This window comes from Vigna unguiculata, chromosome 8, assembly GCF_037176805.1.
Source record: "Vigna unguiculata cultivar grain cowpea cultivar isolate G323 ecotype 2 chromosome 8, ASM3717680v1, whole genome shotgun sequence".
Classification (NCBI taxonomy): Eukaryota; Viridiplantae; Streptophyta; class Magnoliopsida; order Fabales; family Fabaceae; genus Vigna; species Vigna unguiculata.
Window position 1 is genome coordinate 13,580,962 of NC_140799.1, and position 18,685 is coordinate 13,599,646.

The 18,685-nt window shown below is 38.1% G+C and overlaps 1 protein-coding gene across 1 annotated transcript; it reads right to left on the reverse strand.

Moving 5' to 3' along the window:
* Positions 1-559: 559 nt before the first annotated feature.
* Positions 560-1,729, reverse strand: LOC114194887 (uncharacterized). Its single transcript, XM_028085293.2, has 2 exons — positions 1,592-1,729; positions 560-1,477 (listed from the first exon to the last, which is right to left on the reverse strand). Exons 1-2 carry the CDS (start codon positions 1,727-1,729, stop codon positions 560-562), a joined length of 1,056 nt encoding a protein of 351 aa, XP_027941094.2.
* Between the last annotated feature and the right edge of the window lie 16,956 nt (positions 1,730-18,685).

The window sequence follows — 18,685 nt, forward strand, 5'->3', positions numbered from 1 at the left end:
GATCCATTGCAATGCCCCGTGCTGATATTATGTGACCCAAGAATTGGACTTTATCCATCCAGAACTCACACTTGGACAATTTTGCATACAGTTGTCTCTCCCTCAGGATACCAAGCACTATCCTTAGGTGCTCGGCATGCTCCTATTGAGTCCTGGAATAGATAAGGATATCGTCTATGAAGACCACGACAAACTTATCTAGAAACGGTCTGAATATCTGGTTCATGTAGTCCATGAACACCGCTAGAGCATTGGTCACCCCAAAAGGCATAACCACATACTTATAGTGTCCGTACCGGGACTTGAAGGTCGTCTTCTGTACGTCATCCTCCTTCACCAATATTTGGTGATAACCCGACCATAAGTCAATCTTCAAGAATACCGATGACCCATGCAACTGATCCATCAGGTCGTCTATTCTTAAAAGGGGGTACTTGTTCTTGATCGTCATCTTGTTTAGCTGCCTGTAGTCCACACACAGGCATGAACTCCCATCCTTTTTCTTTACCAACAACATTGGTGCTCCCCAAGGTGACGTACTAGGTCGTATGAACTGTTTTCACAAAAGCTCCTCAATATGTTTCTTAAGTTCGACCAACTCTGTTGGAGCCATGCGGTATGGAGCCATCGACACCGGACCTATCCCCGGCACTAAATCGATAGAGAACTCCACCTCTCTGTGGGGAGGTAACCATGGTACTTCCTCTGGAAATACGTCCCCGAAGTCCTGCACCACCGGAATAACGAACGTCTCCTCCTCTTTCCCTACTTCTAGATGCGTGAAGATTATGTAACATTGTGCACCCCCTTGTAGTTCTTTCTCAACTCCCTGAGATGTCAACAATTCAGGCTCCTCCGTGTTGGGGAAAAACAACTTCTTCTCTCGACAATCTATAACAATGCGATTGACAGAGAGCCAATCCATTCCCAAGATCACCTCTAACTCCTCTAGAGGTAAGCAGATCAGATTTACTTTATACTTGTGTCCCTCCACCTCCACTGGACACCTAGTACACACAGACGATGTCCTGACTAAACCTGATGCCGGAGTAGACACCACAAGTTCACACTGCAGCTCACACACCGGCAGACTCAACTTTTTCACACATGCATCTGACACAAATGAGTGTGTCGCTCCAGAGTCATATAACACACAACAATCTTTTCCAACTATCAAACAATCACCCATAACGAGGTTACCTGAACCTGCTGCCTCTGCTTCGGTCATGGCGTATACTCTATCAATCGCCTGAGGGTTGTTGCCTCTGTGCCTCTGCTGCTTCTGCGCAGGAGTCTGTACTGGAGGTCGCGTCACTACTCTAGCAAGGGTGGGGCAGTCCCTCCCAAAGTGGCCTTCCTTACCACAGTTGTTGCATTTCTTGAAGCCTGCAAGCTGGGGGCAGACACTCTTCTTGTGCGGTCCTCCACACTGGTAGCACTGAATCCTGTTCTGCTGGGAAGAAGACTCCCTAGACCCCTGAGACTAGAAATGGGGCCTAGTATAGGGCTTCCTTCTCTCCTCATGCCTATGCTTTGACCCAGATGGTCCTTCCACTCTCTACTGGAACGGGCGCTGAGTTTCCACCTCTACCTTCATCTTCTCCATGACCCTTGCCTTTTCCACCAAAGCGGCAAAGTCTTTGATGGATAGTGGGGCCACCATCAGACGGAGGTCTCCACGGAGGCCGTTCTCGAACTTCCTGCATCGCCACTCTTCATCCAGTGGCATGGTCTAGAAACGACTGAGATGCTTGAACTTTTCGGCATACTCAGTCACGGATCTGTTCCCTTGAGTTAGCTGTAGAAACTCCACCTCTTTAGCATACTTAACGTTGTCAGGGAAGTACTCAGAGAGAAATTTTCTCCTAAAAACCTCCCAAGTAACTGCTTCCTGTCTCTCCTCCATCATGGACTTCATATAGACCCACTAGTGCTCAGCCTCACCCGTGAGCATGTACACTACGAACGCCAGTCTACTCTCCTTTGAGCACATCTTGGCATCAAATATCCTCTCTAAGTCCTTCAGCCACTGGTCTGCTGCGTCCGGACTGGTCTTGCCTCCAAACTTCACCGGGTGGTGTTTCAGAAAGTCCTCTAGTCTCCACTCCCTAACGGTAGGTCGTTGATCTGGGCCAAAAGCAGGGGCAGCTACCCTGTTCTCCTTCAGCTGGCGGAGGGCCTCCATATTCTGTCTGTGAGCGTCTTCAGCAGCCGCCCTTGCAGCCTCCATCTGCTGCATCTCCAGTTGTTGTTGTTCCAGCGTTGCCGCTTGTCGCTGCATTGATGCTTCATGTTGTTGCATCATTGTCGTGCTCTGCTACGTCATAGTAGCTACCATTGCTTCGATCGCCCTAGCGATATCTGGCACATCGTCCTGGGAAGATTGCGGAGTCCTACGAGATGGTGCCATAGTTTGCTGGCACACAGGAAATCACTTGGTTAGGCTTGATAAGACAAGATTTAACTAAGAATACTCAGAAAGACACAGAGAAAGCTAAGCGGACACCGAAGTCCACAGACCTAAGGAACGACCGCTTTGATACCATAAATGTAACGTCCCAAAAACTGAATAACCTCAATTAGTAAAACATCACATACATGAATAATCAGAGAGTACGAGATTACAAGAAAAGGGCCCCACATGGCCCAATCGGAAATATACTGAAAACAACACAATTAAGAGTACTAGGTCTTGTTCGTACAAGAAAACATGAATCATAGAATCCACCGGTAATGGGCCCCACAGTAATGCGTCAAGCTGCAACATCCCTATTACCGTCACCACAGGAGTTCTCACATCTGCTCACATCAACAAGGTTGATGATCATCGCAAAGGTAGAGTCCACACATAACACACAAGCAAGCAAAAGGGTAAGCTAGCGAAGAGGTCATCATATCATGCATACAACATACCATTAACATTCAAACATACATAGCAGACTCCCGCATGTGAAGTACTCATCCATATCAAAACCTAAGACTTGACTATCCAGATATGTACCTGAGGCACCACCACGTGGCAGTGGAATTACGTCCTAGCATTGAGGCGTCACCGTGAGGCCTTCACGGAATTATACCCTTACAGGAGGCACCACCACGTGGCCTTCGTGGAATTACGCCCTAGCCCTAAGGCACCACCACGACCTCCCGTGGAATTACGTCCGTTTATCGAGGCACCACTAGGGACTCCCCTTAAGGGGATCCATGGAATTACGTCCAACCGTTGAGGCGCCACCAATATCTCTCATTACAAGAGACATGGAATTATGCCCTACCCATACTTTAAACATGTTCCACCCACCAACCAAGAATTTCTCATAACAATAATATCATGTAAAATTAACAGTTCATACAACCCGTGCTTTTTGATTCATACCAAATCAACTAACATGCCATTTCCATTTCGAATGGAACATATTAATCATGCCATCATCACACAACCCATCTCGTAAAGCATACGGGATCATATAATAAACCACACATCAACGAAACACTCAACAACAACATCAAAACCTGCCCGTTGTCTCGCCCAAGCTAGCAGGGCTCGCTCAAGCGAAGGGGGCCTTCTACCTCAGGCGGATCCCATCTAGCCTAGGCGAGAGCGCGACAAGGAACAAGGGGCTCTGCGGGGTCTCGCTCAAACGAGCCCCTTCTCGCCTAGGCGAGAACACCCCTCGCTCAAAAAGATCGTAAGTCGCTTAGGCGACAATTCGAGTGACAAAAGCCTAGGCGAGCCTCTGATAATCTCGCCTAGGCGAGACTAGCTCGCTTGGGCGAGAAAACCAGCACCCGCCACTATTTTCGCATACAGTAGCCAAAACCTCAAACCAAAACATGCTTAAACCCGAACCAGAACGGATACAACACCAAACAATCCATACAGACACGAAAAGGCGTCCAAAACAGCAGAAAAACATAAATAACGGAAGGTCCTAGCTTCCCTTACCTAGAAAGAGCTAGCGGAACCCTCGACTCTTAGACTACGAGCACCACGGTTTAGAGCGTAGATCTTGGGAGGTGGAAGAGGGGAACTCTCTTGGAAATCAAATGGGTCTCAAAACCCTAGCAGAGGTTCTTGTTGAGAGAAAGAGAGGATTTGACGACCGTGAAAAACAGAAGAGTAAGGGAATGGAGATGTGAGAACAGACTTAGGGTCTCCTTTTCCTTACTGGGCCAGCCCTTAGGCCCAACCGTTTGGGGCAGCCCCATTAAATTAAAGGTAAGAAATAAAGTGGGTCTTACAATTGTAATAGTTATTATTATTATGGTTACATATACATTTCACTTTTATTTACTATCTATGAATCATGTTTTAATTACTTCACCCTTTTTATTTGTTTTGTTGTTTATTTATCTTTATATTTGAATAATTATTTCAATTCAAAAAAATAGTAACTAAAATTAGTAAAATAATAAAACTGAAAAATATTTTTTTTATTTTAAATAATTATTTAAGTTTAAAATATAACAATTAAGAGGATAAAATTGAAAAAGCAAAAAAGATACCAAAGATGTTTATCTCTTTATATATGTAGTTGTATTATTATTATTATTATTATTATTATTATTATTATTATTATTATTATTGTCTATTGTTATTATTGTTATTATTATTATAGTTAAACACACATTTTACATTTATTTATTACGATATCATATCTCAATTACATGTCATTCTTAATTGTTTTGTTGTTGATGTATATCTTTATATATAATTATAGATTATTAGTATGTCAACATCATCCTTGGTATTTACATTGACATTAATATTTATAGCATAAAAATTATTATTATTATCATTTGTTTCTTATTATTAGTATAATTTTTTATTATTATAACTATTCATAGTATAAGTGCTTTTTTTAATTATAAAACACGTTATTATACTAAATACTTTTGCTAAATAGATTTTTAATCTTTTAAAACTTTTATAATTTATAATTTATATTATTATTATTATTAATGGTTAAATAAAAATAATAAAAATTATATTATTATTCTAAACAGATTTGAAATAAATAAAAAAATGTGCTTACACGCACAAGTCATATACTATTATAATTATTTTTGTAAAATCAATTAACTACATCATATTGTGATATTAATTTTATTTATTATATTTAAAACTGAATTTACAACTTTATTTCATTGATAATAACATTCACAATAATATAATTTAATTTTCATGATATTTATTATATTAGTTTTATATTACTGTTATTATTATCAATTATAACTCTAATTATTGTTATTATTATTATTTTCTCTAATTATAATAACAATAATAATAATAATAATAATTATTATTATTAATTATAATCGTTGTTATCAACTATAATTATTATAATCAGTATTTCTACCTACTATAAGTATTATTATTATTATTATTATTATTATTATTAACTACAACTATTTCTATTATTATATTACAATTATTATTATTATTATTATTAATTAGAGCTATAATTATTATAATAGTTATTATTATTATGGTTACATATACATTTTACTTTTATTTACTATCTATGAATCATGTTTTATCGTTTATTTATCTTTATATTTGAATAATTATTTCAATTCAAAAAAAAAATAGTTACTAAAATTAGTAAAATAATAAAACTGAAAAATATTGTTTTATTTTAAATAGTTATTTAAGTTTAAAATATAACAATTAAGAGGATAAAATTGAAAAACCAAAAAAGATACCAAAGATGTTTATCTTTTTATATATGTAGTTGTATTATTATTATTATTATTATTATTATTATTATTATTATTATTCTTATTCTTATTATTATTATTATTATTATTATTATTATTATTATTATTACTTTTATCACTACGTGATATTATTTTAGTGTTATTATTATTATTATTATTATTATTATTATTATTATAGTTAATTACACATTTTACATTTATTTACTATGGGATCATATTTCAATTACTTGTACTTTTTATTTGTTTTGTTGCTCATTTTATTTTTATATCTATGTAATTAGTTGAATTAAAAAAATAGTTACTAAAATTATTAAAATGATAAAGTGGACAAATAATTTTTATTATGAATAGTTATTTTAATTTAACAAATAATAATTAAGAGGATAAAATTGTATAAACAAAAGAGCACACAACAAATGTATATCTCTTTATATATATGTAGTTATTGTATTGTTATTATTTTTATCACAACGAGATATTATTATAATGGTATTATTATTATTATTATTATTATCATTATAGTTAAACACACATTTTAAGTTAATTTACTACATGATCGTATTTCAATTACTTGTCATTTTTATTTGTTTTGTTGTTATGTATATCTTTATATATAATTATAGATTATTATTATTATAGTTGACATTAGCCTTAGTGTTAGCATTAATATTAATATTTATAGCATAAATATTATTATTATTATTGATATCATTATTATTTTTATTATTATTATTACTATTCATAATGGTATTATTATAAGTGTGTTTTTTTTTAATTATAGAAAACGTTGTTATACTAAATACTTTTGCTGAATAGAGTTTTAATCTTTTAAAATTTGTATAATTTATAATTTATATTAATATTATTATTAGTATTTTTAATGGTTAAATAAATATAATAACAATTATATTATTATTCTAAAAAAATTTAATATAAACAAAAAACAAAAAATAAATGTTCGCACGTATAATTATTTTGTAAAATCAATTAACTGTATTATATTGTGATATCAATTCTATTTATTATATTTAAAACTGAAATTATTATTACATCACTTAGATTTACTATTTCATTACTTTAATAACAACATTTACAACAATATAACTTAATTTTCATAATATTTCATTACATAATACTTTCACTATTTTATTATTTTAATATACAAAATAAATAAATACGCCCCGTATACTAGTTCCAACTAAGATTGAAAGAAAAAAAATGGTCTTGCCAAACACAGAATTCGGGTCCCTAGAGACCAATTTCCACCTAAAAAAAAAATATTGTGCTATCTATGTAATTTTGTGCACAATATGTTATGCTATGGTGGTAATAAAAAGAGTAAATTGTGATATATGTGTAAAAAAAACTTATTTGGTCGCCATTTGATTTGTTCAATTTGAATGAACTATGGAATAAAGGTCAAAATACTTGTTGGTTCCAAGAGTTAATAGGAATGAATATTTTTATTTCCTTTCTATTAGCCTTATACTTTTCTAAGCTAAAGGATGGGGTCAGGTGCAGTGACGGAACTTGGACAAAAAATTTAGGGACGTCAAATTAAATTTGTTACATATTTTTTTTTAGTTAGAAAAAAAAAACTTTTCATTTTTTCTCTTTATTTTCTCTGCATAAAACAAGCACACATGATAGTAGAATTCAAAAAAATATGACTATTATTTGTTATTATATCATGTTATATCATGTGTAACGTCCCAATTAAATGGATAAGAATCAATTTAAATAAAACGCCATATATAAAATATCCATAGAGTGTGGAAAACTGGAATATGGAGTACTCAGTACCCCAACATATTCATACAAAAAGGAAAAGGCTCCACATGGCCTAAACGAAGTACAAAGTCTCGTCAAGTGCGAGAGAAACTACTACTACTAAACTCCAAAAGCTGAGGCCCCCATAGTGAGCCCGATAGTCGTCCAAGATTTCATCAAACCGCAGCATCTCTATTATCATTACCACTGCTAGGGGTTCTCACATCTGCTCACATCAACAAGGTTGACGGTCATCGCAAAGGAGGAAACCACACACAATCATACAAACAAGCAAAAGGGTGAGCTAGTGAAAAAGTTCTCATATCATACACTCAACATACAATTTCATATTCAAGCATAAATGGCAGACATCCACATATGAGGCACCACGAGGCCTTCGCGGAATTACACCCTTACAAGAGGCACCACCACGTGGCCTTTGTGGAATTACGTCGTGGCCTTGAGGCACCACCACGTTACCCTTGTGGAATTACGTCCTGATCTTGAGGCACCACCGTGAACCCTCAACTCGAGGTTCATGGAATTAGGTCCAATAACTGAGGCACCACCGTGAACTCCCCCTAGAAAGGCCCACATAATTATGTCCATTTGATGAGGCACCACCACGAGCCCCACTACAAGGGTCATGGGTATGGATGGCAAAAATACCCGTGTCCGCGGATATCCGCGAATAAAATCCACGACGGATAGTTACTACCCGCGGGTAGCGGGTATTTTAATACCCGCTTATAAATGGGTCGGGTACGGGTATCATACAATCCGTACCCGTGGGTACCCGTTACCCGCAAAAAATTAAAATTAAAATTAAAATTATATTTTATTAAGTTAAATTTAATTAAAATTAGAAGTAATAGTATATTTTATTATGCCAAATTTAATTATAATTATAATTTAATTTAATTTATATTTTATTTTTATAATTTTATATTAAAAAATTTATAACATACATATTTTTTTAAATATTTGCGGGTATCGGGTATCCACGGATACCCACGGGTTTTAAAAATATCCGCGGGTACTTTTTAAGCGGATACTCGGCGGGTAAACGAGCGGGTAACGCGCGAATTTCTTTTTGCGGGTCGGGTTGCAGGTAGGCACTATCCGTGCCTGACCCGACCCGTTGCCATCCCTAGTCATGGGATTACCTCCTACACAAACCTTACTCATACATAATCAACCAATCATGAAGTTCCTATGCATACCATTAACATGTAATTTAGTATACATGACCAACCATCAATCATATATCATGCCAAGCTCATCCCCAATTCATTAGCTCCCACCCATAACATACATAGCACATGCATATCCATCCCCTTTATATAATAAATAAATGAACCAGCCAATCAAACAACCAACAATATTCATGAAACGAAGCATAGTAAAAACCCAAGCTAGGTCTCGCTAAAGCTGGGAGTCCTCGCTCAGGCGAGAGGGGTGCTCTCGCTCAAGCTGCAGACTCTCACTTAGGCGAGACTGCAACAGTGGCCCCTGAGAAATCTGTGAGCTCTCGCTTAGGCGAGGCTGTCTCGCTCAAGCGAGACAGTTCGTCACTCAAAAATATAGCCCCTCGCCTGGGCGAGCGCTCGAGCAGAAAATTGAGCGAGTTCCTACTATTCTCGCCTAGGCGAGACGAGCTCGCTTGGGCGAGAATATCAATTCTCTCCCACTGTTCCGCGTGTTTTCATCCAGGAACTCATTCCCAACAACACTCAACGCATTTTCACAGAATCATAAGCAGCAAACTATCATAACAACCATGAAACAGAACCAAAAGCATGTAAAGGGTGAATTAAAGCATGAACCCTAACTTCCTTTACTTGGAAATGAGCTAGTGAGGGGGTCCTAACTACGAACAGTGAAGTACCGCAGCTCTTAGAGCAGTTTAGCGAGCTGGAGAATGGATGAACAGAGAAAACGAAGTTACTAAGAGTGACTTCAGATGGACCCAAGACAACGGCGTTACCATAAGAAATGTATTGGATGAGGAATAACTTAGGTGGAATAAGGATGTGTTCAAACAAGCTTGACGGAGACGGTGAAGGTCCAAACCCTAGTAGAAGAAAATGGCAGCGTGATATCGCTGTCGTTAGGCGATCAAATTACCACTACTTTAGCAACTTCAGTATTGCCAATTTGTAGTGAAGAAAATAGTTAGGGTTAAGATAACCCTGAGTCGTCTCACAATGAATACGGAATTGATCTCAAATATTTGATTCTCAAAAATGCAATTTAAAACTAGCAACTATAAAAATAGGGGGTTTTGATATGCAAAAGAAAATGACACGGAAGATTGTAAACACAGTAATAGTAAATAGGTCAATTCCACTGCTTTTTCTAAATCAGATTCTTCATTGGTTATCTAGAGATTATTGTTAAATTAATTATTGTTGTTGATTTACAAATAAATCAATGTAAAGACTCAATTCATTTGTTGGCATCCTCACTTTTAATCAAAGTACAGTCTCAATCAAAAGTGAGAATTGTTAGATTATCCATAGTAAATTCAATCAAAGTACAGTCTCAATTAATTTTACTATGCCTAATCATGTCTATTCCTTTGTTTCTTTACCAAATAGAAAACTTAATTAATCAAAGTAAAGTCTTGACTAATTTTAGTTAAAGTAATTACCTCTAATCAAATTAAAGTCTCAATTATTGGCAAAAACTTATTTAATCAAATGAAAGTTTCTAAACAAAATCAAAGTAAAGTCTCAATTTAATTTAAAAACCTTTTAACTCATATGATTAGCATGCATGTAGATTTAAAATCATTATTTTCTATTCGATTAAGAAGCAAAGGACATAGATAAACAAAAAAAACACAACAATAATCAAAATAACAAAACATATAAATTCATCTAACCTCAGAATCCATTTAAGAAATTACAGTGGAATCAACCCTTAAAGCTTAGCCCTCCATGGCTTTGATGAAATACATGATGATATGAATGAAAGAAAATAAAAGAAAGAATGAGAGATGTGGTGGAGATGCTATCTGCCAAAACCAGAGAGTTCTAAGTGTCTAAGCTGTCAGCTGTAAATCGTCAGTTCCCCCTCTTCTGCTCCCTTAAGTCTCTTTATATAGGCTTCCACTGGACTTTGGGCTTTATCTGTCAGTTGCTAAAATCTTTTATTTTTATTTAATTAATTAGCAACTTAATTGCTGTCTAATTTCCAATTTTGCCATTCTCATTTAACCATATTTGCAGTTTTGACCAGAGTTGACTGCTGACTTTGACCAGTTGACCAGAGTTGACCAGTTGACCAGTTTGACTGTCCAATAGCAGCCTGACACGTGGCGCGTCTCTCTCCAGAACTAGGGTTTCTCTCTCACACTCTTCCTTGGCTGCGCGGCTGACGGCGGCTGCTGCCGTTTTCCGGCGTGGTGGCGCGAATGAAGGTTGCAGGCGCGCTCCTCCTTCTCCGACGAGTGCTGCTGTGCGTGACGGGGCTGCTGCCATGGTTGTGCGGATTAAGCTTCACGGTGTGCGATGCGAAACGGTGAGGAAGATGGTGGCGCAAGGTGCAGAGGCATTGCTGTTCGTGGTGGTGGTCTGCGCGAGAAGATGGAGGTGTGGTTGCCGTGGTTTCTGGTGCGTCGCCGGCGAAGTGAGGAGGTGAACTGGTTCGTGCAGTGCAGCAGCGTGAGGTGCAGAGAAGACGGAGGCGCGATGGTGGTTCGTGACGGCGCGGTGGCTGGCTGCGGGATGGCGCTGGTTCGCGAACTGTGGCGGCCGGAGGTGCACTGCGGTGGCTGCTGTGTGAGGAAGAAGAACTCGCGGTGGTTTCGCGATGATGGTGGCGCTGCTGCGGAGATGACGATGGTGGTGGCGCGCGGAGCTGCTGGACGCGAGAAGAAGATGGCGTTGCTGTTGCGGTGGTGCTCCGGCGAAGTGAGGAGGTGCGGCGGCAGCGTGAAGGATTCGCAGGTGCAGGCGCGGTGGTTGCAGCTTCTCTTCTCCTCTGGTGGTGGCGCGCCGCGGTGGCCGGCGAGATTGGCGGCGGCGGCTGTGTGGAGGGTGGTCATGGTGGTTGAAATTAGGGTTAGGGTTTTTGGGAGATGAAGATGATGACGTGGCAAGATCTGAGTGGTCAATTGGGTGAGTGGAGGATTATGACACGTGGCGGCTTATGGTTGGCTAATTTTAAAAGGTGAGGATTGCCACATGGCATGATCTGGTTGAGTGGAGTTTAAGTGGTAGGAGGGGTGCAACTTAGTGAAAACTGGGGTGCAGAACAGGCTTTTGTTTGGTGGTCTACTTTAGAAGGGGTGTGCAAGTAAAAACTGGGGGTGCATTTAGCTCCTGATTTATTCTTTTTCAGAATTTCTTGATTTTGGACTTATTTTGTAACTTTGAATATTTTAAAATCACACTATTAATTGACCAAAAATAAATTCCAGCTGCATTAACAAACGTTAGAATATCCAATAATATTTTATGCAACTAAAATCAATTTTTACGCCACTTTTACCAAACTTACTCAATAAATCCAATAATCACAAATCCTAATTAAATCAATCTTTAAGCACAGAAAATTCAATTAAATCCCCAAATTTAAATATTAAATGAGGGCAAAAATTTGAACTCATCACACACCCACACTTATCCTTGTGCACTCCTGGGCAAAATTGAATAATTTCAAAACTTTTTTCTGAGGTCTTTTATTCCATATTTTCAATGGATTAAAGAAATGATTACAAATGGAAACAGATCAATCTTCTAGAAATCATGTTGTCACGCACAAACAAATGGATAAAATTCTGTTTTTCACACGAGTTAATCTTTTGAGTTTACAAGATAATCAAATATGAAAGAGAAACACTCAAGTTAAATATATATTTTCTCACCAAGATTCGCTCAAGTGTTTTGGCTTGTGTTTTCACTCAAAATACCCATGCAAGTAAACACTCTCAATGCTTAGCAAGACTCTAATATTCACAACGTTCAGAAAACATGCATTCAAAAATCATGAGGACTTTTCACAGGTTATAATGAGGCCAAGGCAAAGGTAGGAAAAACTTTAGGATTTGTGTGTTTTTGAAATAGTAAGGAAGAAAGAGTTATGGTGCACAGTTTCAAAAACAATCTTTACTTCTTCTTCTTTTTTTTCTCTTTTATCCTTTGTTTCTCTTTTTCAGACAGCAATCATTTTTCATTTCAACACTCTGTCATCAACAATTATTTTCCTTTTTGCCATTTTTACAACTTTGTGGGGGAAATACTCACCCCCACACTTTATTCCTCAACCAATCTCAACATAATCCACTAGCTCCTTCTTTCTCCCTAAGGTAAGGAAAAACATGGTCTTTTTCTTTTTAAGGTTTAGCAATATGCTCAAAACAAGAAAAAGAGGTTTAAGCTCAAGGGGCTACCAATGGATCAATGTTATGGTTAGCTTATTTGGCCAAGTAGCTAAAAACAAGAAATGCCTCAGTCATATCAAATCATGCATGTTCACCTAAGATGCAAAACAACAGAATCAAGCTAAACATTTGAGTATCAACAAGACATGAGCAAATCACACAAGAAAATAGGAATGACACACGGTAGTTCATCCTTACAATAAAGCTCAAAACTCACAAGGTCAAAAACTCTTTCACAAAAGATTTATTCCAGAAACTCTCAAATCAACTCAATCAAGTAAATCACAAAAACAATCCATTCATAGCACATGACTCTTATTTTCCCAGAATTATGACCGTTCCAATTAGTAAATCAAATCCAAAAATCCAATGTCAATATGTTTTATTGAAAGCAAAAACCCTTTTTTTTTTTAAATAAAAACAGAAAACAAAATTAGAAAAGGAAAAACAAAACAAATAGAAAACAAAAACAGAAAAAGGGGGAAATCTCCCCACACCCCCACACTTTATCCATGCATTGTCCTCAATGTATTCAATATGTATAAAATGCAAAGAAAAAGTATGAAGTGTACTTACCTCCTCAAGGTGGAAGGTATGAGGGAGAAGTCAAGTTCATCTCATCCATCGTCTTATTCAGCATATCTTGATTTTCATTGAATATCCGAAGACGATGCCCATTAACTTTAAAAGTTCTTGCTGAAGATTCTTCCTTGATCTCCACCGCTCCATAAGGGAAGACTTCTGTAACAATGTATGGTCCTTCCCAAGTAGAACGCAACTTACCACTCATGTGACCAAGCTTGGATTTGTATAGTAACACCTTCTGGCCTACCTTGAAATCCTTTCTAGCCACAAGCTTTTGGTCATGGAACTTCTTGGTTTTCTCTTTGTAAAACTTTGAATTTTCATAGGCTGCTAGCCTAATCTCCTCTAGTTCTTGCAACTGAAGCTTTCGCTCATTTCCTGCTTCTTCCAAATCCAAGTTGCATGCTTTCACGGCCCAATAGGCCCGATGTTCAATCTCCACAGGTAGATGACAAGCCTTTCCAAAAACCACCCTGAAAGGTGACATACCTATAGGTGTTTTGTAGGCTGTCCTGTGTGCCCAAAGTGCTTCATCCAATCTTGTGGCCCAATCCTTTCGACTAGGCTTCACTACTTTCTCTAATATCTTTTTAATCTCCCTGTTAGAGATCTCTGCTTGTCCATTGGTTTGGGGGTGATATGGTGTAGCAATGCGATGTGTCACCCCATACTTCTTCAACATATTCTCAAGTAGCCTATTACAGAAATGGGTCCCCTGGTCACTGATGATGGCTCGTGGTATCCCAAATCTGCAGAAAATATTAGACCTGACAAAACTCATAACAACTCGAGAATCATTAGTCCTTGTAGCTATGGCTTCCACCCATTTGGAGACATAGTCTACAGCAAGCAAAATATAAGAAAACCCAAAAGAAGGAGGAAAAGGACCCATAAAATCAATACCCCAAATATCAAATACCTCACAATAAAGCATGGGTTGTTGAGGCATTTCATCCCTTCTTGTAATGGATCTGGCTGCCCTTTGGCACTGCTCACAATTTTCATATACCCTCTGTGCATCTTTAAAAATAGTAGGCCAATATAATCCACAATCCAACACCTTCCTACCTGTTCTTTGTGTGCCATAATGTCCACCAAAAGGAGATGAATGACAGAACTCAAGCACATGAGGTATCTCGATATCTGGAACACACCTCCTTATGACTTGGTCACTACCAATGCGCCATAAGATTGGGTCTTCCCATATATAGTACTTTGCCTCACTTTTTAGCTTGATTCTTTCATATTTGGAGAAGGAAGGAGGAATAGCAGAAACAACCAAATAATTAACAATGTCAGCAAACCAAGGTTCAGGAAACATACCTTTCACAGTAGTCAATGCTAGGAGGACTTCATCAGGAAAGTCATCCTTAATAGGAATGTTATCTTCTCCATTTTCAATCCTGCTAAGATGATCGGCTACCAAGTTATGTGCTCCACTTCTGTCTAGAATCTCAATGTCAAACTCTTGGAGCAGTAGCATCCATCTGATCAACCTTGGTTTTGAATCTGCTTTCTTCAGAAGGAATTTTAATGCTGCATGATCAGTATAAACAATTACCTTGGAACCAAGTATATACGGTCTGAATTTGTCCAAGGCAAACACAACAGCCAATAATTCCTTCTCAGTCGTGGTGTAGTTGGCCTGCGCTGTATCCAATGTTCTGGAAGCATAATATATCACATGTGATAGCTTCCCATCTTTTTGTGCAAGCACCGCTCCTACTGCAAAGTTTGATGCATCACACATCAACTCGAACGGTAATGTCCAGTCAGGTGGCTGGATGATAGGAGTGGTGGTAAGCGCCTTTTTCAATGTATCAAATGCATCTTTGCACCTCTCTCCAAAGTCAAATACTATATCCTTTTGCAACAAGTTGGAGAGAGGGTTGGCTATCTTGCTGAAGTCCTTGATAAACCTCCTGTAAAATCCTGCATGTCCAAGAAAAGATCGAACCTCTTTCACAAAAGAGGGGTAAGGCAATTGTGAAATAATATCAATTTTAGCAGGATCTACAGATATACCATTCTTGGAAACAACGTGACCTAAAACTATACCTTGTTGCACCATAAAATGACATTTTTCAAAATTTAGAACAAGGTTAGTTTCTTCACATCTCTCCAAGACTCTAGCAAGATTAGACAAGCAGTGATCAAAAGATGAACCATATACACTAAAATCATCCATAAAAACCTCAATACAATGCTCCAACAAATCTGTAAAAATACTCATCATACATCGCTGAAATGTTCCAGGAGCATTGCAAAGGCCAAATGGCATTTTCCTATAAGCATATGTACCGAATGGACAAGTAAAAGTAGTCTTATGTTGATCTTCTGGGGCAATACAAATCTGAAAATACCCAGAGAATCCATCAAGAAAACAGTAATGAGACTTACCTGCCAATCGATCTAACATCTGGTCCATGAATGGTAAAGGAAAGTGGTCCTTCCTGGTGGCCTGGTTTAGTCTTCTATAATCAATACAGACCCTCCAGCTATTCTGAATACGAGTAGGAATCAACTCGTTCTTCTCATTCTTGACCACGGTGATCCCAGATTTCTTGGGGACCACATGTATAGGACTCACCCAAGTGCTGTCAGAAATGGGATATATAATACCTGCTTGTAGCAACTTGGTGACTTCTTTCTTCACAACCTCCATCAGCTGAGGATTCAGTCTCCTCTGAGGTTGCCTTACTGGCTTAGCATCCTCCTCCAAGAGTATTCTGTGCATGCAGAAAGAAGGACTAATACCAGGAATATCTGCCAAAGTCCAGCCTATTGCTCGCTTGTGATCTTTGATAACCTGCAATAGCTTTTGTTCCTGCTCGTCAGTAAGCAAGGCAGATATAATAACAGGGAGTTTCCCATCCCTCTCAAGATAAACATATTTCAAATGAGATGGTAAAGGTTTCAACTCCAAAGTAGGTGGTTGTTCCACAGATGGCAACATTTTATTGCCTAAGGTAATTTCAGCCACCTCAGCATCACACTTGGACGCCACAGAGGTATCAAATAGTGACACCGCGTCCTCAACATCACCTGTTTTAAAATTTTCTCTTTCGTCTAAAATTGAGCCCGAAACATTCGAAAAAGAAAAATCCAAAGAAGAAGAAAAACCAGATAAAACGTCCAAAAGTCCAAAAGCATAATTGTTCACTACATTACTCAATAAATCAATGCAAAACAAAGAATGGTCTTCAATTGGGTGCTTCATGGCTTCTAGCACGTTGAATTGCACCTTCTCATCTCCTATCTCCATAGTCAAGGATCCTGCATGCACGTCTATCTTGGTACGTGCTGTCATCATGAATGGTCTTCCCAAGATGATTGTGGTTGAACTCATTCCTTCATCATCCTTCATGTCCAAGATATAGAAATCTGCAGGAAAAATTAACTTGTCCACACGGACAAGCACATCTTCTAGCACACCTGCAGGGTTAACTGTGCTACGGTTGGCCAACTGAATGACCACACCAGTAGACTTAAGAGGTCCAAGATGAAGTGAAGTAAAAACAGATAAAGGCATTACATTAATGGAAGCTCCTAAATCTAACATAGCATTGTCAAACTTAGTACTTCCTATAATGCAGGGAACAGAAAACATACCTGGATCCTTACACTTTTGCGGCATTCTGACTGCAGGCTTCTTGATTAAGCTAGAGACGTTTCTTCCCATGTTCACTACCTCTTTGTCCATAATACGCCTTTTATGTGTACATAATTCTTTGAGAAACTTGGCGTATTTAGGAATTTGTCTCACAGCATCCAACAAAGGAATGTTTATCTCCACTTTCTTGAAAGTATTCAGGATTTCTTTGTCTAACTCCACCATCTTTTTAGTTTTTGGTTTCAAACGGTTTGGATAGGGAGGAGGAGGAGAATAAGGAGAAGGATTTTCAGAGGAAGTATTAGGGGATACCAACCTGGAGTTATCACTAGGTGTAGGCATCTCAGATGTTACTTGTGTTGCTTCATCTGATCTTCCTCTTTCATCATTAGGTACAACTTCATTGTCCTTATCTTCATCTTCTTGGGCATCCCCAAGACCTTGTATTTGCTTACCCGATCTTAAAGTAATAGCACTTACATTTCTCGGGTTGATTACAGTTTGTGCAGGCAAATTGCTTGAGCCTTGTTGAGACTTCATCTGATTTAACTCATTTGCCATTTGTCCAATCTGGTTCTGTAAATTTTGATTGGTTGCTTCCATCGTCTGTTTCAACTCATTGATTTGTCCCTTCATCATGTCAGCCATCATTTTCATCATTGCCTCCATGTTTGAATCACCAGAGGTTGCAGCTGGTTGTGGTTGTTGCCTCTGTTGAGGTGGAACATAGACTTGTTGGTGTTGAGGCTGTTGATTTCCCCATTTCTGGCTGGGATATTCCTTCCAATCTGGGTTGTACTTGTTGGAGGACAAATCATGGTTGTATTGCTGCCGAGGTGGTCTATTATTGCCATAGATGTTTGCAGCATATGCCTGAGTTTGTTCATTGTCTAACGTCCCTGTCTCTTTTAACATAGAACAAGCCTCTGTAGGATGATTAGTAGAAGCACAAATTCCACATAAAGTAGAAGGGATAGGCTTTTTCTGTAAGTCTGTCAAGGTCCTTACCATGGCTGCTAAGTCATCCAACTTCCCTTCTAATTTCTTGTGATCTGCAACATATGAAGCTTCTACTCCATGGGTTCCCTTCAATAGAGTTATAGAATTACTCCTTGTGGAAAATTGTTGATGGTTTGACGCCATAGTTTCAATCAATTGTCTTGCATTTGTTGGCGTTTTGTCCACCAATGACCCTCCACTTGCAGCATCTATCATTTGTCTATCCATGATACTCAATCCCTCATAAAAGTATTGAATGAGGAGATGCTCGTTTATTTGGTGATGAGGACAGGAAGCACACAACTTTTTGAATCTCTCCCAATACTCGTGAAGACTTTCTCTTTCTTGTTGCCTTATCCCATAAATATCTTTGCGAATAGCAGCAACTCTAGATGCTGGAAAAAACTTTTCCAAAAATAATCTTTTCAGAGTCTCCCAGGTATTGATGGATCCTGGCGGAAGGCAGTATAACCAATTCTTAGCGACATCTTGCAATGAGAATGGAAAAGCCTTAAGCTTGATATGTTCCTCTGTCACTGTTGTAGGTCTCATGGATGAACAAACAACATGAAATTCCTTCAAATGATGGTACGGGTCTTCTCCTGCTA